Source organism: Protopterus annectens, chromosome 2.part0 (assembly GCF_019279795.1).
Source record: "Protopterus annectens isolate FY-2018-M chromosome 2.part0, PAN1.0, whole genome shotgun sequence".
In the NCBI taxonomy this organism is placed as follows: Eukaryota; Metazoa; Chordata; order Ceratodontiformes; family Protopteridae; genus Protopterus; species Protopterus annectens.
In genome coordinates, this window is record NC_056728.1 from 39,271,495 (window position 1) to 39,298,422 (window position 26,928).

Below are 26,928 nucleotides of genomic sequence, written 5' to 3' on the forward strand. Positions count from 1 at the left end.
CCTGTCTGTCATCATGGTTACTGACTCAAAGAACTCTTTTAAATTTGTTTGATGCGACTTCCCTATTGTGACTCCTTACTTCCATTTATCCATTATCTTCAGATGAATGGAGAATAAGCATCCTAGTGCCAGTGTAAAAGAAGAAAGGGACATTCACATCTGTGGGCAGTATAGAGGTATCAAACTCCTGTCAAAACTGGAAAAAATATTGTATGTATATATATATATATATATATATATATATATATATATATATATATATATACATATATATATATATGTGTGTGTGTGTGTATATATATATATATATATGGTTCTACCACTTAAATGAAACAGCTAGACCGACAGCGAAATAATAGAAAAGATAGCAAATCAAGAACGAAAGACGACGCGGGTCGCGGGGGTTGCGACAATGCAGAAGACCGTTGAAGACCGACGGATGACATGACACCACCGCCCGGACGGATGCCGGGCTGTCGCGGTAGTGGTGCTCTTGGTAGTGAGCCGGGACGTGCGGGTGCGGAGTCAGTGGGGATAGGGAGATTGACGGTCTGTGGGGATAGGGTGGATTAAAGGGGTTAGGGTAGAGGGGGAGGAGGGGGGGGTTGTTGGAGTAGGGGGAGTTAGGTGAGGGAAGGGGTGGGTTAGGGTTGATAGGGTAGGGTTGTTAAGGTTTGTGGTTAGAGGCGTAGGGGCGAGGGTGAGGATGAGGTAGAGTATATATATATATATATATATATATATATATATATATATATATATATATATACACAGATATATAGCTATGATATGATACAGCACTTAAGAATTACATATGTTCACAGGCCGTGCCAATGAGGTGAGAGGCCCAATCAACAAACATGTAACACGTAGCATCAACATTCCCCCTAGCCAGACAGGGGAAACATACAAACACACAAACAATGTAAACAATCCACTGCTCCCCAAACCACAGGCAGGATACAACCGGGGGGGGGGTGACACAGTGGACCCACTAAATCTAATCTTGGAACAGAGACAGGAGCATCCCTTGCATGACACCCCAAAAATTGTCTTGTAATAGGAGGCAGCCTGTGCAATGACTTATCAAGGCGGGGCATGTATGTACCCGGAATACAAGGGTGGGAAAGCCTGATGACATATCAGTCGAGACAACATATGAGATTGGTCCCGTGAAGTGGAGAGTGGGCAGTGTGTAGTGATGTGTTTAGACCTGACCTGCACCCAGAGTATGAATGAGTGCTGTAGAGGAGGTGTGGGAGGGGGACTATGGGTGTGCAATTATGGGCCTAGGAGTGCAGGTGCTGGCTGGAGTGGTTCTATTCAGACCACCCCAGGGATGTAAGCAATAATGTGCATTTGGCAGAGCTGCTGCCTAACAAGCAGCCACACCCAGTACAAGTCCCACTGCAGCACAGTCTATTTTGCATGACAAAGTACGGTATAACCAGATGTGTTGTTGCAAATCCCACTAAATAACACCAAAGAACACATGGTCGCAACACCTCACTGCAGGCATGTAAGAAAAACTACTTGGCCTCATTAAGGTATTATTGTTGTCAACACCCCCACCCAGGGGTGTGAGTGTCCAGACCTACCCTCAAATGCAGTGTATATATACACAGCTGTTGCTGTAGAAGAAATGGCCAGCTGTGGACCTTCCCGTCAGCCTTTCTGCACATCCCTGGACATTTCCCCTACTATCTGCCCCTTTGTGTGCCCCATTAACACCACTTACCTATCGACCCCTGTTTCATTACTATTAATGTTCACAGTCACAAGTAGGTGACACCCTTTTACCCACATATATTGCCGGAATCTGGAACCCCCTACCCACATGTATTACCTCAGCTGTCCCACACAACACATGTAAATAACACATGAAGGAACACCTCAAGCACACTTGGATCAGCACATGCTCACCACCTGGTGAAGTCCCCCCCCAACTAACACTCTATACCCCTACATCAACTAGTGAAACCGACACCTCCTATCCTGCCTCACATACAAATCCCAACATCCTGAAAAGCTTCCCTATTGCTCCCCCACCAATCATTCCAATGGCCTACTATACAGTTACAATCTCCCCCTCTTTACCTACCTACCTACCTACTCCTTCACTATTCTCTTCTACTCTACCACACAGGTATAGCATAACCAAACCTAACCCGAATACCTGAGTGTAGCCTATCCAACACTGTTAAACTGGAATCTCACCGCACCTTAAACTGACCTTTGTCAACAGTCATACCTGTAATATAAGCCTGACCTAAGCATGTATAATACTGACATGTGAACTAAGCATGAAGAATGTGGTACGTAGCTATGGTAAGTCTATTACTCTCTATGAATGTGTACACCTCAGTAGTACGTGTAATTTGTAGCTGGGGTTTACTGTGAAGCTGCAATCCCTGGGCCACCGCTGACAGTAGGGAAGCATACAGTCGGATTGTCCCAGACAACAAATGTGAACTAAATACATGAAGTAGCGTGGGGGTATGCAGCAGCAAGTGAGGTTATGGCTGTTTTGGTGTTGGTAAGCAATGCCTACACTAGTTAAGCAATGCGGAGGCCAACTCAGTGTAAGGTGCCGTAACCAGAGGTCAGCAAGGCTGAGCCTCGTGCACACCAGCGCATACCCACCAACACTTCCTGCACAGTGCCTTAGGCAGTCTGTAGCCAGCAGCTCTCATTGTGCCCATTAACAAGATAATCAGCACTCCCAGGTTCCAACCCCCCACCCTACACAGTACAGTCTAAGTGAGTTACCACAAAGGCATGGCAGATACACATTCAGCTGCTGTTATCACAAACATATCATCCAGCACAGTCATTCAGCAGTATAGGAAATGTATGTAAGTATGTAGATCAATCCAGCAAACATGTACACATTGCTCAATCACAGCATTCCGAGCAGTCTGTGTATAAATGAACAGTGCCTGTCAACACATACTTTGAGAACAGTAGTCTTGCACAATACTAAAGAGAGGAATTAAAAACGGTGTATGCCGTGGGGGGCATGTGGGCATGCTTCATGCACAGAATGTCACACCTGGGGTATTGGATCCATGCAACCGGGAGATGGGGCAGGCCCAGTGTGTGAGCAAACTGCTGCTTCTCAAACCCCTGCAAGGATGCTACCAGTGGAAGAAACAGTGTATACCAGAGAAGTCTACTCATGACACAGCAACAGGTCCGTCCCTGGTGGGATGAACCAAACCTTGTGGGTCACATAGATGTTCCCACCAGTACCAGAGGAGGGTTAAGGGAAGGCTCAAATGTACGTGGACTAAACGGATGAAGAGCCTGCAGAGACTTGGGTTGAGACAGTATAATGGAGGAGTACCGACACGTGCAGGGAGGGAAATGTATGGAGGTGTGGCATGGCTGGGCTAGCAACTGGATAATGGATGGATGCTGTGTACAGTGAGCTCCAGGGCTCAGGGAAGGAAACATGGGTAGTACAATATGTTAGAAATATGCAAATGAATCAGAACAGCAATAGTGTAGTGGGTAGAGCACCCAACCAATGCGCAGGCGTTCTCGGTTCAGGTCCCACTGTAGCACAGTCTATTTTACATGACAAAGCACGTTATAACCAATATTCTTGTTGCAAAGCCCACTAAATAGCTGATATATATGAACTGGAGTACCGCAAAAAATGCACATGTGATGTATCTGTGTCAGACGGAATAAGGCACTAGTAAGCAGGTGTAAGCACAAAAAGGCAGTAGTAGGCATATGTACGCACTAGTAAGTGGGCGTACAGCCATACAACTCCTTTAGAGTGCCTTAATAACTCCATATCCAATGGGCCTTTTTCAGCCTGGCAACAAAATAAACAGTCATGCAGTTCACGAACCCAGGACCCCCATACACCATAGTCCAAGTAGCTATCCACCAAGCCATGACAGACGTACAGAAGAATGGGGTAGTAGTAAACATGTCCCCACCATAGTATAACCAAACTGAACCTGTGAAAGGCATCTGTATGCAGTCATATGTGCCATAACTGACTACAGAACATACATGTGTAAACTGGAGTACAGCAGTAAGTCCAGATGTGAGGTGTTACTGTAATAAAGTGTAGAAGTTCCCAGGATCTGAGACAGTATCCGTACACATGTGTTGAGGATATATGACACATATATAATAAGTGGCGAAGGAGAAATCAATGCTAAAAGGCGATTATCATGCAAACCTAATAATACGCACCGCTAAGTGTAGCACAGCACTGGCTCCCAGACTACTGGCAGGAGACTACCAGTGGGAAACAGTGTCACCCTGCTAAGTCTACTCTTAAACTTATGGTAAAAACCACAGCAACAGCAATCCAGCAATTCCAAGGAAGGAAAATTTATTCAGCAAGCAGTAGTAAAAAAATCTCTAGCGCCTCGGCCAACAAGCCTTTAACAGAGTACATCAAATGAAAAAAGACTCACAGTTTATATATGCATATACTTAATTGAATAATAGACTAATAGTTCTAATTACACAGTTAATTGAACCTTATTAAAACATAAAGCACAATTCTAACTAGTTTTAATAAGGTTCAATTAACTGTGTAATTAGAACTATTAGTCTATTATTCAATTAAGTATATGCATATATAAACTGTGAGTCTTTTTTCATTTGATGTACTCTGTTAAAGGCTTGTTGGCCGAGGCGCTAGAGATTTTTTTACTACTGCTTGCTGAATAAATTTTCCTTCCTTGGAATTGCTGGATTGCTGTTGCTGTGGTTTTTACCATATTGGTTATTGTGTGTTGCTGTGGTTTATCTACTCTTAAACTTATGTCCATCCCTGGCAGGATGACCACAAACATCTGCCGAAACGAGTCCTCGGGGTAACCATATCATGTCTAAAAAGTAAGCACAGATGGCGACATATGTACATGGACTACATGTGTGGGAAGCCTGAAGATCCATGGGTTGAGACAACATACGCAAAGGGTCCTGAGAAATGAAGAGTGGGCAATGTGTAGTGGTGTGGTTAGATTAGGCTGGAACGTGTAGGAAAGATGACTGATGTGGAGGGGGAAGGGGGGGAGGGAATGATGGGAACAACATTATGGACTGAAGCATGCCATGTTTGTATGAACCCGTTCTAATGAGACCGGCTCATGGATGTCAGCGGGAATGAAGGGGGGAGACAGGGGAAGGTACTGGGACATACCGTTCCCCATGGCAAACCACGTTATGGGTAATATGTATGTTGCATAACCCACGGAATAACATATATACTTGAACTGGAGTACTGTGGCCACAAAATAATATATATATATATATATATATATATATATATATATATATATATATATATATATATATATATATATATATATATATATATATATACATACACATATGTGTGTGTGTGTATATATATATATATATATATATATATATATATATATATATATATAAAAAACAGGAGTACTACAGGAAATGCACATGTGAAGTGTCAGTATCATAATGCATACAGCAGAAGTTAGGTTAAGCAGCAATAAGCTGTTGTAAGTATATGTAGACACTAGCATGCATGTTTACATTTCCAGCCTCAGCAAATCTGACTCAAACTACCTCTAGGCATATGTAACCAGAGGTCTGTCTTTGCGTGATGATGAGCACGGTAAGCAATGTCGGGACTAACCTAGTGTAACTGGCTGTTACCTGCAGTTGGTAGCACATACCGTTGCGTAAACACGCTCATGACTGCTTACAAGTGCCTTAATCACCCTGCATCCCACCGCCCTTGTTCAACCCTGCAATATAATTGATAGCCACTGCACGGCCCGAACATAGGACCCTGCATACCACATAGTGAATTAACACTACACCATGTCGGATATACAGACATCCCATGTATACCCAGATATATCATGCAGCACAGTCAATCTGCATAAGGGGAATTGTACTAATAGCATGACATTCAACCTCTTATTGCAAACATTCTGGACACAGTGTGACAAAAGTGGGATACATATCTGGACACATGAAATATTGTTCATATACATGTAAAATGTTGCTAATTAAACAGTGATCTATTGTAATACACATAATCTGAACAACATGATGTCTGCAACTGTAATGTATCAGCATTCCTGACTGACCACATGCCTGACATCATCCACATCAATTGGCCAGACGAATGTGGGGCAGGCCAATATTGTGAGCCACTCATGCATGGACATATGGACAGTCATAGATCTGTATATGTAGAGAGATACACAGGTACCTATAAATGTCTGACTCACACATACATCATATCACATCAATGGTATATAGGTGGGTGGATACATATGTCCACATATATTTAGATATTAATATAGATATACATATAGATATACAGATAGATATGTGAGTTGCAGCACCAGAAAGGAATAACAATCAAAACCCCCACCACAAAATAACTGACCTTATGCACGGTTGATGGGGTGGGGGCTCACATGAGGGGAACCTGGTGATGACTGCTATGTCCCCCCCCACCACAGCCGTAACAGATATGCTGTACAATGCAATGTCCAGCACATGCAGTTCTTGACCCCAGAACCCTCCGCAACATAGCTACAGTGGTCACGACAACTGTAGAAAGTCAGGGCAATAACAAACATATCAACCAGTCCAGTCATGCAACTGTACAGAGAATGTATACCATCATCTAGATGTATCTGTGTGTAAATATATTACTATCTACACTATTACAACATATCTGTATATGTATATGTGTATATATATATATATATATATATATATATATATGTAGCTTTCTAACACTATATACATATATATCACTATATATATGAACATATATACATGCTGATGGATACATCGACACATATAAGTGTCTACACCTATATAACTACATATACACAGCACTTTACATATGTGTATGCAGATATACAGCTGTGTAGGTATATACGGACATAGTTACATATATGTCAGCAGATATATATATCTATATCGGTGCGTATGGCCATACATCTGTAGAGAGCAATGGTAGATTAACAAACACACATGTCCACATGCACCATCACTGGGATTGAGAGGCCCCACACACTATACGTAATGTACAAGTAGGCATCCGCCCCACAGCCAAACACATCCGCCCCGTAATACACTATCAAGTGTTGTGGATCCTGTAACCAGGACCTGACATGACATGGGCAAAGGAAGTTAAGAGTACAACATCCCACCTGTACGATATCAGGCTGGTATTGTTCATATATCATGCAGTACAGTCTGCCTCCCATAGGTAATGTAAACTGTAGTAGCCAGCAACACCCCCAGGATACAGATGCACAGACACAGATATGCAGATACATACATACATACATATGTACACACATATATATATATATATATATATATATATATACACAGATATATGGATATACATGTGACTACACATATGCATGCAGATATATGTACAGTAGGATACATATGTAGTCAGTGCACTCAGTATGGAACAGCTACTATGCCTACATCTAACCCCTGAACAACCGGACTCTGTATGGGCTACCCATACAAATGATGACCGTTGCCTGCAACGTATACGCACAGAGAGGTCACTGGGAAAACTCCACACACAGGCTTGCAGTAATGGAATACCTTTCACTGTGTACCATGACAGTTCTACATGCCATGTCATATAGCTGTTCAGACAGTGACATCCATATAATCAGAGAAATGCAACCATGAAACAGTTATACTAATGCAGTAGTCAGGTAAGGTGTACAACCATTGCTGTCCAGGCCATGTCATCAGATTTGTTCAGTAGTGAAGACTGACTGGGCCACAGGATACCAAACGATCAACAGTGCGTAATGCAGGTGTATAGTTCAGCAGTTGCTTACTACACTCTGTACAACAGCAGTGGGAGGTAAGGACGTATGTGACCACACGGGTTGTAACTGTGACATAACAAGGCATAATTGACACCATTACATGCACACTTACAAACAGAACAGTCCATCTGGCGGGTGGCACTAGGCTTGCAGTAACCAAAAATATGTATGTGATGTATATATTGGTGAAGTATATGGCACTTTACTTCCAGACACCTTATGGCAGCTCACCCCTGATACCCCCAAATATTTAACAGCCAAGGACATTTATGGTGCTCCCCCCCAGACTCAATAATACAGGCCCATATACCACTGTTACATACACTGGCCTCTGGATTGCATAAGAGCATGCACATATTGTGTAGGTGACACCCACAAATATATGGCCCCAGCCCCACAATATGTGTGGGGGATACAACAGAAGTGGACTAATGGCAGCAATGGCAGTGTGATATACTCACAGCCCACTATGGAACATCCCCCCACAGCATGTCATATATGCAAAGCTTGATATGTAGATCATGTGCTGATAGCAAGCAACACACACACTGCCAGTGGATTATCTGACACAGGACCTGTGTGGTGGACAGATAACACATGATAGGCACACCTCTGGGCACCAAGAGGATAGGCCCACAGTTGAGAGCTATGCAGACAGACTGCATTCCAAGGTAAAGTAATATGTACACACACACCCTGTAACACCAGTACTATACAAAGCATAACATGGCTTTACTCACACTCTGTCTGTAGTTTCTGAACCTCCTACACTTATGTAGCTGCCCTGAGTGTGCCAGTTCTCCTGTAGAAGTTATTGCTACCTGCTGTCTGTAACACTGATGCCCATACACACACACAGGGTTGTACAAACATCCACAGAATGTCCAGGTTATGTTGTCAAATCTACCCCCTACTGTACATAATATGTGGGGCGGTCTGATATCTCACTGGCATGTTAGCAGATGTGATGACACTAATTATGATGTACAGCAAATATGCACCACATCGTGCATGACATATGTACACAGGTTGGTAGAGTTGTGGCTGGCAGCACATGCACAGGACCACTGATGACATGTTGCTGTGATAACCTCATACATTTACTGTTGTAACAGGATTTATGGAAACATACGTCATCTGAGGGATAAGACATCAGTAACTGTCACGGCTTTCACCATCTACAGACTGCAATCCTCACACTACCATTTGCAGTCCACAGATAGATGCTACATAGATAACACATGGAACCAATGACACAACACATGGCCCTGTCTGCAGATGACCCTGCAGATGGGGATTCCACATAAACATGGAATTGACATGGCAGGTATGGAGACATGTAGGAAAGACATATCCACACACACTCTTAAACCAACAGTATGCCACATGCAGTATAGCAGCACTTAGTCTGTAGGTAGGTCAGGCACATCCCCCTCCTGTGTGTTGCCCTGTTTCCACAATGTATGTTGTTGAAGGTAAATCCCCAATCCATCGCAGATGCTGGTTGCCAACCAACAAATCTAGTTCCTGCTCACAGTGCATGACAAGGGCCAACACCAACATGATGTTCCTAGATATCGGAGTGTGTTTCCATGCAATTGGTTATGTGACATTTACTACAGCTGTTCCACATGCAATCAGCCAGGGGAGGGCTGCAATTCATGCAGAGGCCATCAGCTGATCATGAGCATCACTTAAAATACACATGCTGCTGCCTAAGCAAAGCTGATGTAGGTCTCCACATCCACCAGAGACAGAGGAAAAGACATGTTAGGGAGGGATGGTGGAGTAAAACTGCAACTTGTTTGTGTCACACACTTACCAGCACAGGGTATCAAACCCCTGACAACTATGTACTGGATTCACAGTTCGATGCAGTTATTGGATGCGCCACATGGGTTACCTGTTGTGGAGCCCTCAGAACATATCTGTGATGGTGCGTGACATCTGCAACAGGGATATGGTAGCTATACAGTAGGTGACGTACACATGCCTGTCAGCATGAATAGGTGCCAGTGTCAATACAGCCACACTCTCACAGGGACACGCACAGATTGACACACTTGGCAGGGCCAGGGGTACAGCACATTATTAGCGGGATTGACACAACACATCACTGTGCAGATACCACATGCACCATATGGGTCATACGGAGGTGGTATGGGTGAAGGGTATGAGGAGGTGTCTGACATCTGACAGCATGCTTTTGTATGTGCATGGAGTTGTAGTGAGTGTGGCTGTGAACTTACGCACCATATAACACAGACAAACGCACAGAGTGCCAGTACTGACATGCATTGGTGCAGGTCTGCACGGGTGTGTGGTGGTCGACTGTGGCAGCAGGCTATACAAGCATCGGCGATGGGTATACCTTGGCATCAGGCCACATGACAATGGTCTGCATTGTGTCACAGGGCTGTAGTTTCTGCTCTTACCCACACAGGTGGGTATTGTATCCCCCATCCAGTCACCTGGGTGACTATTGTGTGTGGCCAGTGTTGTGCTTTGCTTGCCATGCATGTGTTCCTTACCCCATGACATGGATGGTGTCTGGGATGTGCACACCTCCCACATGCATGTACAGTGACATGTGGATCTTTACCTGAGGTGTCTGGCCCATGTTGTGCACACAGATTACCATCACATGTGCCAGTCTTTCCCCCTGTGTAGGGACCGGTAATGGGCAGCATGTTTACCTGCACCTACATTAATGGCATGCTGACAGCATTCCCTGGTGTCAGTGGCAACTGTCCATACAAGGCATGCCGTCAGGCTTGGTATGTTTGTTGTGGGATACATGTGATGGCACCACAGGTGTTGCAGGTGTCCATTGGGGAACATGGGGGAGGTGCACTGTCAGCATGTACGTGCATATTGGACAGATGGACAGGGGACATACCCTCTGTAGCCCACTGGTATCACTCCATGGTTACTATCGGTGGCCAATATGCAGTGTACTACCCACATATTGGCTGTTGCCTTGGCATGTGTGTGTGTGAGACATATGTTGAGAGTGTGCTCTAGGTAATACTGTGGTTGCCTGGCCTTGATGTCACATGTATGGATATGGCTTTGCACCCCAGCCTCTCAGCTATTTCACATCTGTTATCCCTGTACAGTGGACATTGTGCTATATAGTAGGGCCGCCATATAAGACTTATGCAAAACCCGCTCCACATTGGCCACGCACTTACAACCACTTCTACACAGGATATGAGCTGTGAAGACAAACACACAAATGTACACCTGTCATGTCTGGGAGTACAACCCCTACCTAACTAGTTTATTACACCTCAGCACTATGAAGTTATAGTACATGCCACACACATTACTCCTTCCTCAAGGGTTTATTCCACAATGAATGACATCAGCAGGATTGTCAAAGTAGGCCATTTGAAATGTACTTTGGGTGACTAGCCTAAAATGCATTGCTCCCTGCACAGACATTGAGACACACACAAAACATCCACGACTGACATGTGTGGGTATAGAACCCCTGACAGAGGACTATACCACACTACAGCATGGAGCTGTTATAGCATGCACCATGGGAATTACTAGGGAACTCCTTCCCCAAAGCTGTATTTCACAAAGAATGACATCAGCTGGATTGCCAAAGTGGGCCATGTGAAATGTAGTGCATGTGACTAACCTATAATGCATTGCTCCATATACAGACATGGACACATACAAAACTGCCATGGGTGGGGATGGAACCCTGCCACAGTTCTAAATCACACTCCAGTGGTATGCAGTTACAGGATGCACTACGGTGATCACTGGGCTACAACCTTCCAGGAGGTGTATTTCTAGGTGGGCGACTTCAGCAGGCTTGCCAAAGTCGAGTATAGGAATTGTAATTTGTGTGGCTACACTGAAATGAATTGCTGTCTACACAGACAGAGACAGACACATACACACAGTTGCCACGTCTGGGATTAGAACACCTACCTAGCTACTTTATCACTCTACAGCAGTACGCAGTTACAGGATGTGCTATGGTGATTACTGGGCTACAACCTTGTCGGAGGTGTATTTCTAGGTGGTCGACATCAGCAGGCTTGCCAAAGTTGAGTGTAGGAATTGTAATTCATGTGACTACACTAGAATGCATTGCTCTCTATACACACACACACACACACACACACACACACACACACACACACACACACACACAGTTGCCACGTCTATGGTTAGAAGACCTACCTAGCTACTTTATCACTCTACAGCAGTATGCAGTTATAGGATGTGCTACGGTGATTACTGGGCTACAATCTTCCCGGAGGTGTATTTCTAGGTGGGTGACATCAGCAACCTTGCCAAAGTTGAGTATGGGAGTTGTAAGGAGTGTGGCTGCCATAAAAAGCATTGCTCTCTATGCAGACAGACAGGCACACTAACACACACACACACTTGCCATGTCTGGGGTTAGAGCATCTACCTAGCTACTTTATCACACTACAGCAGTATACAGTTATGGGACGCACTACAGAGATTACTGTGCTACACTTTTCCCAAGGGTGTATTTCAAAGAGGATGACCTCAGTGGGTTTTTCATAGTAGGGCTATGGGGAGGGCAGTGTGTGTGCATGAGCCATAACCCATTAATCTAGAGGTTGACACACCACACGCGGGCACACGAAGGGTTATATTCCACAGGTACGTGTATACAGCTGCTAGATGACTACTTCCTTGTACAATCATGTTGCACAGCTAGCACTTGCACCACATAGTCCGTAATGCTGACAGATACCGGTGGCTAATGTCTACAGTGAGTGACATCTGAGCATCATGTGGTTGTAGTAATTTGGCTGTGTGCTGGGTGGGACAAGCCTCATAATGGTTGGCTCCTTGTCACAGTCACTCTCTCCCACACATATATGTACATGTACATTTGACTTATTATAGTGTATTGTCCTTGGATATATGCATGCATTTCTATCCACTGTGTGTGCAAAGCATGGGTGATACATACTGAGGAGTGTCTGCACTAACAACTGTGACTGCCAGATATGTCTGGTCCACTGTTGTTTGCAGACATGGGCTTCTTTTGATTACGTGTGTGAGCATGCACAGTATGTCCTTTCAGTATGTTGTTGACTGACATTGCCTTCATTTCTCTAAGTGTGTGAGCATGCCCAGTATGCCCTTCTGTATAGAATGTGTGGATCAATACTAGGTAGTTTGTACACCAGTGCAGACCTTTGTTTTTGTACACCTACAGGCAGCAAGGTTTTTCTGCTGGGTATCCGTTTGGCAGTATGGGGACAAACTTTGCAGGGGATAGTGTGTACTGTAGGTGATTGTGTCTGTGCTGCTTCAGCTGCATGGTATCGCTGATAGCAGAGATATTCAGACATGTGTACTGTTATACACAGTGATGTTGTCTGTCTTTATGTACTGCCAGGTGGACATTCTTGCTCACAGTGCCGTCTTGAGGGACAAGCATGACTGCAGCTCTGTCCGGTATTGTGGGCAGACACCTAGATATTCATGGTAAGCTATGCCATTCTGGTGGGGGAGCTGCAGACACCTGCTGCTGGGTCTGTGTATCCAGTTCAGCACCTTGGTAGAGTGCTGGTGGGGGAGCTCATACTTGTACACCCATTGACAAGACAGTCTGGGCTTATCTTGCTGTGGCAATGCCTCACAGCTGTACAGATTCACAGAGGTTGCCCTGAGGCAGGGGCCATGGGTCAGGACATTAACCCTATTGTGGTGTACGGGCAGGTGTGTAGCCATCCATTTATGTGTTTGCAGCCAGGGATAGTGTGGGCACACAGCTTGGTGTTAGGCCCTGCATATTCCATGCTGCCCATGCACCCCCCCCATCTGTTATTCTAACCTCTTCCAGACATTATGCATACATTCTCTGATACTTTCCCTAAGGGTATCACCCCATCACAGGTGTGTGTTAGTGTTGGTCCATAGTTCATGCAGTGGGACATGGTGGACATGTTACTGTGGTTTGTCCACATGGCCTTGTATATGGCTTATGTGCAGTGTGTTATGTTGTTATTTGGGTGTCCATGACTTCACATGCATTGGCAGTATGTGTGAGACACAGGCCTTTGGCAGAGGCCTGTGGGGCATTAGCTGTTGCTGCGGGCCACATGTGGCAGGTCGTTGCATTCTGTCAGGCCTACAGTCGCAGACCACCAGACAGTATATTCCCCTGGGGGGGACAGGTTAGGTGTGGTAGGTGTTCATGCAAGTTCCTTCTGTCAGTCTTGATCAGGTGGTGTGGATGCTGGCAGGGTGCCACTTACAGCTAGGGACATACCTGCATGGGACACCTGCACTACATGCTGCATTCTTCCACCATTGCCATGTACAGGAGGGGTCATACTGTACCCATTCCCCACAGCAGGGATATGGCAAGAGAGGTACCAGTGGGTGGTGTTTGTGTGAGCTGGGTGCATGTGTGCTATGGACAGTACTTGCATCTGACACACAGATATGCATGGGTCATTCCTGGTATGCTGGCATGAGTAGGTACACCAGCTGTTTCCCAAAATATCAGTTCTACCTCCTTTGTGATCTGCAGGTGTTCGGCCAGACATCACCGGCATCCGCTACTACAGGACCAGTTGCTGTGATGCATACCTTTATGTACAATTCCAAGGGTGTCTCCATTTCTCAGTTATACAATGTATACTGTATGTCTGGGGTACTTTCCCCTGTGTACTGCTTGTGTATCTAGCCCAACAACCATGCCATGTCAGTCTTTCAGATGATGGCACATATTATCACCATACATTTACATTGGCTTACTGCTAGCAGGTGGTGTACTGATGGGGGATTGTCCTTGGCACTGCAGTTGTGAGGGCTTGTCCCTGTCATCAGCAGTACTGGGCTATGGCCACCAGGTCTTACCTCAACATGCATACATACTGACCACTCTCACACAGTATGGGACACACCATCCTACCACACACAGACCTGCATATTGTGCACATGCTACAGCCTAGCCTGCTACCTTGGACACCTCTGGGCATCTTTGCTCCACTCGTATTATACATACTCATGCATGTTACTATGTTTCTACACAGGATTGGAGGGGCAAACCTGACTGTTATTACATTTCTACACTGGAGTGGGGGTAGGGGCACACCCAACTGCTTCTACATGTCTACATGGGAGTGGGGGTACACCTGACTGTCATTACATTGCTATGTAGGATGGGGGGGCACAAGTGACACATACACATTTGCTATGACTGTACTGGTATGTCATTTACTACATTTCATTCTGTTTTGCTATCATGCTGTCTAGAGGCACACCAGTGTACTACAGATCATGGCTTTGGTTGCCCTACATATTATTGTCTGACATCCTACCCTTCAGAACTGGCATACCACTGCCTGCCCTGCTGTGGTCTGTCTGTGTAGGCCTGGGGGTGGGGTTAACCCTAGTCATCATTCTGAGGCCATGGCACAGGCCCTGTTTGTGTTTGTGTACACCTGTCCTGCTGGCTTCGACTGCTGTTGGGTATGTGAACCATCCTGACTGGCATGTGCGGGTTATATGGATACACATTTCGCACAGCAAATTTCCTGCAGTTGCTTCTGTCTCCCTGTGTAGTACTGGCTACTGTGGTGACTCCAGTATGTGTTACACATGTCAGAGTGGCACTATGGGTGTCTACTGTCTGCTGCGGTAACATTCAGCCACCCAATTCCCCTGCATGCTCACATCCATACCATAGCTACAGGTGACAACACATTCTACTCCATTTGCCAATTGGTAGGTTGATTGACTTACATTGTGGGTGTGCCAGACTTGTAGATGGTGCTGGAGGGCTGCCTGTGTTGGATGCACATAGTACACTCCCTATACATGGTTGAGCACAGGTGGTGTCATGTTTGGCATCCCTTTTACTGTATGTGCAAGATGGAGAGAGGTGTCATTCCCTGGGACCCTACTATGTCAGTGCATGTGCTATACGTTACCTCTTTGCCAAGGCCAGGGCATACTGGGCATGCCTCCTTCTGTCTACTGGGGCAGGCTCAGGTTCTTCCTCCTCTGGGTTGCTCTGTGCCTATGGAGGCCTTGGCATTGTTGGAGGGCTGTGTGGCCCTGCCCCATGCTGTTTCTGCTGCAGCTGTTTGCATGGGATCATATTGTGCAGCATCGCACATACCATAACAATTTGGGTACACGTAGCTGGTGCATACTGCAAGGCTCCACCGGATGTGTCCAGACACTGGAACTGTGACCTGAGCATCCCAAACACAAGCTCTATTATATGTCTGGCTTGTGCGTGTGCCTCATTATAGCATTGTTGTTCAGGTGTGTGTGCATTTTTGATGGATGTCATCAGCCACGGCTTCAGTGTGTACACAGCACCCCCCCAGGTGACCGTAGGGAGATGTTCTCATTGGCATATCTCTGGTACAGCTGCGTTAGATGCCATATGTGAGGATCGTCATAGCTTCCAGGGCAGCCAGCACACACATTCATTATAATGCCCTGGGCATCACATATGACCTGGCAGTTGATAGAGGGGGTGCTCCTGTGGTTGCTGTAGCCCCTACCCTGCTCACTGGGTGGTGCTTTGATGCAGATGTGCATGCAGTCTATAGCACCCACTATCCCAGGGTATTCTGCTATTTGGTGGAAGAGGCGCATATTGCCGGTCAACACCTCACGGGTGTTGAGGAAATATACCTGCTCACTGGCATGTGTTGACATGGCATCCAGGAATTATGCACCTGTTTTTCTTTTGCTAGACTTGTTAGCACTATGTTTTGCCTTTTAATGTTTCAGTAAATGCCTTAATCTTAATTGTGTTGTGCAGATAATTCTATTACTAAAAGCTTATATTTATTATGAGAAAGGATGGGAAGCTTTTTCTCAGTGAAGAACAACTGTGCGGAATGACATTCCTAATGTCTAAAAGGTAAAGACCTGAAGAAACTTTTTTAGGTACATAGCAGAAATAAGGAGGAGGGGGACAGAACTGGCTAGGCTGAGCAAAAATGGGATGGAGCTCATATAAGACTGAAAAAACAGACACTGAATGAATATTTTACTTTATTTCATTGTTTACAAAGGAAAGGATAGGAAGTTACCATGCTGGGAGAGAGACAGAGCAGATTGGGACAAGAGCATGCAGACATCTGGACAGAGATGGAGGAGGTTCAGGGGGAACTGGTTGGCTTTAGGGAAGATAAAGCATAATATTTAGATGGACTGTCCCCATGTCTTCAGATATATGGTCACTGTGCTGACTGAGTTCATGACAGAGATTGTTAACGTATTACTATCTAGTTCTGAAGTGCCAGAGGACTGTAGGACAACAATTGTGGTACTGCTGTATGGCATGGGGTGGGGCAGAAAAAATCCTGGGAACTATTGGTCTTTTAGCTTAACAGCTGTTGCATGGAAGGTCATGGATAGAACTCCGAGAGGAAGGATGTAGAATTTCTTGACAACAAATTTAAAGGATAGCTTGACAGCCATAAAGAGTTGTCAGTCAAGCCTCATTGAATTTTATGACTGTATTATAGATGAACATGAGAGAGGTGCACCAGTACATGTTGCCGACCTGAACAACAGGGCCTTCAGCTTGCTCCCACATAGAGGTCTGAGGGACTGGGGGTAGGTCCAAGGGTGTGAAAGTGAGTAACTGAGGAGTTGAGTGGTAGGATAAAGAGGGTTGTAGTCAGTGAGACAGTATCAGAAAAGAGTCTAATAGAGTATTACAATGAGTCTTTTTCTGGGTCCAATACTGTTCAATTGTTTGGTTTTAAAGCATATCCAAGGAAACAAAGAGCAGGATAAACTTCTTTGTTGGCGGTAAAAGACAAGCGAAGTGGTGGAGGATGTGGAAACAGCCCATGAATGGTAGCAGCTGAGTTTCACTGCGCTTAGTCCCCCGTTACCTCAGTAAGGTATCAGCTGGGGGGATGAAGTACAGAGTAGAAGTGATGGCAACTGAGCAGGTAAAGCATCTGGTGTACAAGCTGAAGTAGAAGGAGGAGAGCCTGAAGAGATAAATAATATCAGGACTTATCAGAGGCCAATAAGGGCTCAAACAGAGAAGAGAAAGACAGGGTAAAATAACAATGGAGCAACGTTTGAACATTTTACTCATTGTACCATGCATTCCAAAGGAATCCATTAGAGGGGGAAGGATTTGAGGGACGTTTGATTGTATGGGGAATCGAGGAATAATGTTTCTTTTAATGGTATATGTTTGTATGTAAATTGTAACACTGTTGGTATAGTTTAAAAAAGGGCTTTGCAGTGTTGGTTTCTCCTGGATTAGACCACTTGGAGCATTGTGAGAAGGCAGTGGCTACAGCAAACAAAATGCAAGGGTATAACCTCTGGATGGCAGATTCCAAGAGAAAAAAGATAATACTACTACTCTACAGGGCTTCCATTAGACAGACCTTGAGTAGTGTATGCAGCTCAAGAAGACATATAAGGAAAAGGACACCAGGCTGCAGGAACAAGTCCAGAAGAAAGCTACCAAAATGATCTGTGAAATGGGGGGGAAGAAATATGACCAGAGGCTATAGGAGCTGTTGCTTTTCTCACCAGGACCCAAAGAATTGGGGGACCATAATATTAATAAATAAGAATAATAAGAATAACAAGGGAAGTAAATATTGTGGGAAGAAATATCCAGGGAATTGTTATGGCTAGGTTTATACAGGCCCTAGGGCTGATAGCCTGGTACCAATCTATGTACCTATAAGATCATGTCAAAATGATGTGAAGAGATCATTCTGAACAAAAAGAGCAAAGGAGAAGGAACAGGTAGCAGATTGTAGGGACTAACTACTTTTTGACAGAGAATGTTGTGGACTAATAGAATGGGACTATAAGTGTGAAGCTGTGGTGGTACAGCGGTTGCATTGTTGCCTCACAGCAAGAGGTTCTCCCATTCAATTCTCAGCTAGTGTGTGGGGAGTGCCTTCTGTGTGGAGTCTGCATGTCCTCCCAATGGTTGAGTGGCCTCCGAAAGATATGCGTAAATGGGTGTGCCTTCACTGGCATTGGTTGGTTGGTTGAGCATCGGGCTGGTAACTCGGCACCATAAAAATCTAATGCCAATCATTAGCGGACCGGAGTTCCACTGTGGCAACCCCTTACCGGGAAAAGCCAAAAAGACAAAGAACAATGTTGGAATGGTGGTGGGCAGAGAATCCGCAAAGGTGTTCAGGAGGGAAAGAGACATGATTTTAACTGGTTGTGGAGTCTGGCACAAGCTTAAGAATCAGCACATATGCATTCTGTGGATGGTATTGGCCTTACCCAAATGTTATTGTCATACAAATTTACTTCATTTCAATTGACATGATATTTTAAATCAATGTTCAGTAAATATCTGAAAGGATCAGAAAAAGATGTCAATAGTGACCATGATAGGTACTCATGGTCATGCACTTTATGATTTATTTCCATTCATTATCTTCTGCCTGATGTTATTATTAGAACTTCCTAATTCTCACAGTTTCAACACCAGAAAGCTAGTAGACAACTGAACAAAATATGCTTATTTAAGCAATAACCGATTATGTGGTGTGGTATATTGAAGATTTCTCCACAGTTGGTGTGGTTTAATTACGAGGGTGAAGCCCTCGTGATTAAATAAACCCAACCGTGGGTAAATTTCAGTGTACCACAACCACAGAGTCGGTTATTGCTATTATACAATGACATTATTTATGAAACTAAATGCTTACTTTTCTTAAATAATATCTTTGTGTAACTGCGCCATACTGTCCTTCCACGGCTGGTGGTATCCTGCTGCCTTGTTTTGATGTACTGTGCATGCATATGGGACTTGCATTCCCAAGCATACCCAGTACATCAATGCTTTGAAAAGAAAGCAATGGAGAAAAGAAAGTCTCAGTTATTCCATTTTTGTTTTCTTTTTTTGTTTTTTAATTAAAAAAAAAAGTTTTGGCTGCATTAGGGGTCGGAGAGAGAGACAGAATGGAGGAAATGCAAACAAAATCAGGTACGTGTCTTTAGTTTTAAATAACATACCTGGTTTTCTTTGTATTTCCTCCATGTTGCCTCTCTGGTATGTCTGGAGTACGGACTATAGATTTTTTTTATTATTTTTTGTTAAAAAAAAATAAAAGTTATAGAATATACGAATGGAAAGAAGTCCAGGTGACAGGACCTTTTTCCATTGTTCTATTCTGGGAATTTACAACGGGCATGCTGGTTGGGCTGGCCAATCAGCGTGCTCGTTTTCAAACATTAATGGCCAGTCATTGTATAATATAGCAATAACCCACAACTGGGTATGGGTAATGCTGATTTATCCACAACTGGCTTTGTTTGCTCACTTGTGTGATTATACAATGACATTATTTAAGAAAAAAAAAATACTTACTTTTCTTAAATAATATCTTTGTATAACACCGCCGGGTGTTCTTCCATGTTGTTTCTGGATTCTTCCCTTTGATGATGTACTGCGTATGCATATGGGACTTATGTTCTAAGGCTTACACATTATATCACTGCTTTAGAAAGCAAGCAAAGGAGAAAGGATGATCCCCATTGCTATTTTTTTGGAGGAAAAAAATGTAACCTCCAGACTGTTTCGAGGTATGAGAGAGACAGAGGAAAAATACAAGGAAAATCAAAAATGTTTGTTTAGTTTGCAGAACGTACCTGATTTTCCTTGTATTTTCTCTGCTCTTGTATGTACCTCTTGACTTTTTATTTGAAGAAACGTGGACTAAGAATAATTGTGCATTGCCTGAAGAAAAGAAAGTCTGAAACTAAAATGCCTGTCATTTTTAGTGACGTCATTCTTCACTGATTTGTTAGAAAACCACAAATTTCATGATGAACAAAGTCACTAAATAACAACACACTTTTCAGTTTCAAACTCTTTCTTTTAGACTAATGCTTGTCTATGACATACGAAAAAAAACTGAGCGATACTTTAGTGGCCAGACTTTTGCTGTTGGCGTGCTCATTTTTGAATATTACTGGCCAGTCATTGTATAATAAGCAATAGCTGATAAGCAATAGCTGAGTGAGTATGGGTATATTGAAGATTTACCCATAATTGGCATGCTTGTTCATGAGAGAGAACCCATGAGTTGGTTATTGATATTATGCAATGACATTATTTAAGAAAGTGCTTACTTTTCTGGAATGTCTTTGCATAATGGCTTTGCAGTGTTCCTCCATGTTGTGTTCTCATTCTTCCTTATTTGTTGATGTACTGTGCATGTGTATGGGACTTACATTTGCATGCTTGCAGAGTACATCAGTGCTGTTGAAAACAAGCAACAGAGAAAGGAAGATCTCCATTGCTTTTTTTTTTTTTAAACTATAAAATCAGGGAGTTTAGAGATACAAAAGAGAGAGACAGGCCAGAAATACAAGGAAAATCAGGTACATTTATTTAGTTTTGCAGAACGTAGCTGATTTTCCTTGTATTTCTTCTTTCCTTCATACCTGTCAACCTCTTAGCTCAAGAAATGTGGACAAAGCATTAAACATTGGGGGACAAAGACCCCAAAATAAGTACTAATTGTAAATGTTGCTCTTATAAACTTAGAAAGCTGTTAGAATAACAAAATTTGTGTTACTGTGCATTGTCTGAAAGATAATAACTCTGAAACTCAATGTTTGTCATTATTTAGTAACTTCATTCCTCAGTGATTTGTAAGAAAACCACACATTTTATGAGGAACAGACCAAAAATATGAGGTGAAAATCTGTTCAGTTGAGACATATGCCTCCATCACATATTAATAGAAGAAGCTCTCATACTTAAGCGACCAGACTTCTTTCTATTGGTATATGCTCAATTTTCAATGGGCACGCTGGTTGGGCTGACCAATGAGTGCACGTTTTTGTAAACTGATGAGCTATCATTGTATGATAGCATTTAAAGTGTTTTGAAGTTTCTGTGAACCAAAAATGGAAGAAACATAATAGCTTGTGCAGAAATTCCTATTTGTCATATCATTTTCTCAGTATCAGTCAACAGTCATCAACATAATGATTTTGATGATTTGTTTATCAGCAATGATTTTCTGAAGTTAAATGTGAAGTAAAATAAATCCACCTTCAATTTAAATTATTCTGTTCACTCTCATTATGTGAACTAGTAGGCTTCTGCGGATTTGTTTTATTACTTCATTAAGTTATGTATGATTTATTAATGAAAAAAGTGTGGAGTCACACATAGCGATTGAGATTTAATGTGTCATTTCCTAGTATAGTGAACTTAAGATTGGTACCCATATGTGTGTATGTAAGAGAGAGAGAAATAGAGATCTGTGTAATGAGAAATGTCAAGCAACTTGAAAATATTGCATAAAAACAAAATGAAGAAAGTAAACAGTATTGCACACAATGCATCCATGTACTTGTTGAACAACAAATGTTTGTCATTCGCAGGTGTGCATGCATTGTTGCTGGTTGGTCTTGAAGGTTCTAGATCAGCTGAAGAACTGATGGGCCTTGAGTTTGGACGAGGATTCAGATACAGGAGACCTTTAATGATTAACCTGTTGGATTTAGAACATGAGGTTGCAGAGGAGCTGGTAAGATCTGTATTCATTCTGGCATGCTAATTTGAATGTGATAATATAGGTTTCACCTTTTTGATTGTTAGTTATTTTTTTTTCCATTATACGAAAATGTACATTGTATTGAGATTATAAATACTTATTGTATCATTCAAATGTGGCAAACCCACAACTCATTACCTTTATATTTGTAAACCAAAATGTGACTACTTCTTCTTCCATAGCTATATTTGAGGAAGGGCATAATTTATTTATCCTTCATAACAACAAAACTAATCCTATTCAAACTTTTCTACCTCACTCTTCTAAAAATGCCAGTAAAGTACCTTTCACCTCTGGCCTTAGCCTCCCTTACCCTTGTGAACTTAAAAGTTGTATTACTGTTCATATATCACAAATGTTACACGTCTTGAAATAAAGATATCAGTTTAATGGACTATTTCCTTATGATACCTGTTCTTATATACACCATTGATACTGAAGACATGCATGAGAAAAATGGAATATAAGAAGAGCGGATGGTGTTTGAATGTACTGATGGACAAAAAACAAAGTTAACATCTTTTTAAGCAAGAAAGATAATGATGTATACATGAATGGACACCATAAGGACACCTTAAGAAAATAGTCCGTTTGAAAATAGTGAGATAATTCAGATACAATGTAAACACCTAAATGAGGTTGGCAATAAAGTGATATCTTCATTTCAAGAGGTGTAACATTTGTGTTATATGAATAATAATACAATTTTAAGTTCATAAGGGTAAGGCAGGCTAAGGCCACAGGTGAGGAGTACCTTAGTGGTATTTTTAGAAGAGTGAGGTGGAACATTTTGGATAGGATTAGTTTTGTTATGAAGGATAAATAAATTATGCCCTTCCATGACAGCAATGGAGAAGGATAGGGCTCAAATGCTAGGGACATTGGAGTAATGGATTTTGTTTTGCCACAGATGCTCAGAGTGGTTATCTTGTTGTAGTATCTAGGAATTTTATTAAGGGGGGTTAGTTTTTGCTTCACTTTGTAAAAGACAGCCAAGGGCAGTGCTATGGGCATGCGGTAATGGATTCTCAATAAGATTATTTCCGACCCCTTCAAAAAAAAAAAAATCTATCTCCCACCTCATGCTCTTCTTCCAAATTTAATTCAGGCTACCTCCTATGGGGACAGCTGCATTTTGGAGATGCGCAAACTTGTTTACCATGTATGTTTGCTTGTATTATGTCTTTTTCCTTTATAGAAAAAAAATTACTATGATATCAAAAACCTTACCAGGCTAGATCCACATAGTTTGACGTTGTCAAAGGGAAATCCTTTCTACATAATTAAGTTAACTTCTTTGAATAGATCATATAGGCTGAAGACTGTTGTCATTCTGTTTGGAGAGCTTATTTGGATATGGCCAAAGTGTTTGACACTGTACCTCATGCTGGCATTGTAAACAAGCTAAGTGGTTTAGACACAGAGCTGTACCTGGTAAGGCCCATAGCCAGCTGGCTGAAAGATAAAACCCACATAGTTAAGGTGGCAGTTTCCTCTTTAGAAAGTATGAAAATAACTAGAGGTGTGTCTCAGCCAGAGATCAGTACTGGGATTCCTCCTTTTTTACATCTGCTTCTGCAATTTTCACATTGAGAATCAGGAGTTTTGATTAATTAACCTTGCAGATGCATTATTGTCAAATCTCCCATTTATACCCATAATTACAAGAAGAATGAATACTCTTAATCAATACTGCAGAAGGAGGAGTAAAATCAAATGTGAAGAAGTGTAGCATCGTCAAATTTGGGAAACAAGTCTCAATCAATATGCAGTATAGCCAATATGCCACTCCAAAATGATAATATAGTCAGAGGTCTTGGAACCTAGGTTCATAATTCCCTCTCCTTCGACCACCATGTAGCAGTAGTAGTTAGAAAATCATTCCACTTTATTTTATATTTTAATATAATTTTTATATTACTGCCATCACCACATTTTCGTCACACCTTTATTTTCATCTTTTCCACATCTTAATTTTCATAGACGCAGAGAATTTTCCAAAAGTTTTCATTCTAGCACTAATCCATTCAGTGTGTCACGCAAACTAACATTGAGATAATTTATATACCCCTAGTTTTCTTCCTAAACATGTTTACCCTGTGGTAGACAGCTTTAGTGTTACAGCTGTGTTACTATACTGTGTGCCAAGCATTATCCATTATACTAGAAATTTTATTCTGTTCTACTTTACATTTACTTGAATATAACTGCAATTATTTGTTGATCTATTGTCTGATGGACTGAGTGACTGATTAATTGTGCTGCATTTGTGTTGAAATTTGCTACGGATTATGGAAAACACCTACCCACTACAAAGTATCAGTTTATACTAACAATTACATCATCAAATGGATAGGTCACATGTCATAGAATCAGGAAGTAATTGGGCAGCTGATCAAACTACAGTAAATACAAACACAGCTTTACTAATAAACACAGTCCAGCCTATGTAACTAATGTAAAAAATATGCAATTTTAGAAACAGAAGGCCTGCTTTACATGATAGAGCATAATTATAGGAAAAAAGAAATGGTAAGAAAAAATCTTGCAGATGTTCTTTCAGTTTCTACCAGCATATAAATGACGTACAAGTTAAATAAAATGACACCGTAGCATATTTCAAAGTAAACCTGGACAACTGGGTAAGCATCCATAAATTTGTTCTAGGACTGACCTGCTTTGCCTTTCTTGACAAGTGGAGGGTACAGCATGAGGTTGGCTATTGGCAAGATGTAAATGGTCTTGTGACTCAAATGCTCTGCAGTTCCTATGATCCTGGGAAATCTTTCTTCCCAGTCCTGATTCAAAAGTGTATAGGGGTGAATGAATGTCTTCCATTTGTATTCTGCTTCTTCTTCTTCACAAATGTAGCTCTAGCTTAATGATATAGGGTTCTGTTTTGGATAGATTAGTTACAAGGTTGTCTAGTATTTGTAATAATGATGATACTGTTTTATTGTATGTGCGGTGGTGGTGCTGCAGTAGCGTTGTCGCCTCACAGTTAGACGTTGCCCGTTCGATTCTCAGTTAGAGCGTCTTCTGTGTAGTGACGTGTGAATGGGCATTCCTTCGTTGAAGGTTGTACATTAGGCCCAGCAAGCCAATATGTAAAAATCTACTGCCAATCATTAGCGGACCGGAGTTCCGCTGTGGTGACCCCTAACCGGGAAAAGTCGAAAGACACAAACAAACAAACTGTTTTATTGTATGTGTACTTACTCTTCCTGCTGTTATGGCATGTAAAGAAAAGAATTTTTTTGAAAATAATATTACTTCTGGTTTAAGTTTATAGTATATTTGTGGAATAATACTCTTTCAAAATCAACTTTTTTTTAAGTAATGCTTTGACTGTGAAAATTAATTATATATGTTTTTCTTTTTTTTTTTTTTTTCAGGATAGCATTACAGAAAGAGTTTGCTGTGGTGTTCCATGCAAATGTTCTGGTGCACGAGGAGATCCAGGCTCTGCTGGTAGCGCAGGAGAAAAGGTAAAGAGAATTGAAGCTTTCCTTAAAACATGTACGGTTATTTGTTTATATTTTCATCCTTTCAATTTATGTTCCTAAAAACCTTCTAGTTATAGAAAATGATAAGAATAAACCTCATTATCTTGTCACATTGTTGTTAATTGCCTTACCCTGAAACTATAAACAGTACTTATGTATCACCTTTTTGGTTTAACAGTCTCTGACAATATTAACAGTCCTACTGTAGTTTGCATACAGTAATCAAATATTTTTGGCTAGAAGGAGGCAAGTTCAAATGTGGATATTTAAAGCAAAACTCCTGTTAGGTAAGGGTCTTAGTGCTATTGGAAGTTAGGATATCATTAGGAAAGGCAATGCTTTTCATCTAGAACTAAAATCAGAAATTCTTTCATTTTGCACTAATTATAGGATTAGTGCAAGCCTTTCAGCCTCTCTTGCACAATTTGCCATGGCCTTCTGCATGTAGGTTTGACTATGTTAGATTTATTTAATTGTACAGGCAAGATTTATAAGAACATAATAACCTGCAACTCACTTGCCCCTACTTAAACTCTGATCAGGCACTCTGCATGCATGCTCCCTTACCAGCACTTGAGAGGGAAAGTGCAAAAAATCTCAAAAAATAAGTTCTCCAAAGGAATTTTTTTCTTTTTGATCATAATAAACTTTGAATGGATGCCAAACAGGTTCTTACATCATCATGTTCAGCAGGCAGTAGGGTGCCATTAAGGATATCCTGAAATATTTTGTTTATAAATATGAAGGTTAATGTTTTGAAACAAGGTAGACATGAGAAGATGTTAGGCAGAATTCTAAACATGGGTTGTGTATCATTAACTGCATTTGGTGGGACAGTGTCTCTCATACATATTGCTCTGACTGATATATTTGATAATTAAGCATAGAAGGGATTTTTCATAGTGTGAGGCAAGTAATGTTATTCGTTGCTTCTACTTTGCAGGAAAAAACAAGTGAAGAAGGTTATGAAAATCACTTGACCAATATATACTGTGTTATGCTGCCATTGTC

General features: G+C 42.1%; 1 protein-coding gene across 3 annotated transcripts in view; it reads left to right on the top strand.

Moving 5' to 3' along the window:
* Positions 1-26,928, top strand: part of COL6A3 (collagen type VI alpha 3 chain) — a 739,239-nt gene that overhangs the window by 437,012 nt on the left and 275,299 nt on the right. For all 3 annotated transcript variants that reach the window (XM_044060522.1, XM_044060523.1, XM_044060525.1), the window contains 2 exons: positions 22,239-22,384; positions 25,807-25,899. In XM_044060522.1, the coding sequence (XP_043916457.1) occupies positions 22,239-22,384; positions 25,807-25,899 (239 nt within the window). The remainder of the gene's footprint in view (positions 1-22,238; positions 22,385-25,806; positions 25,900-26,928) is intronic.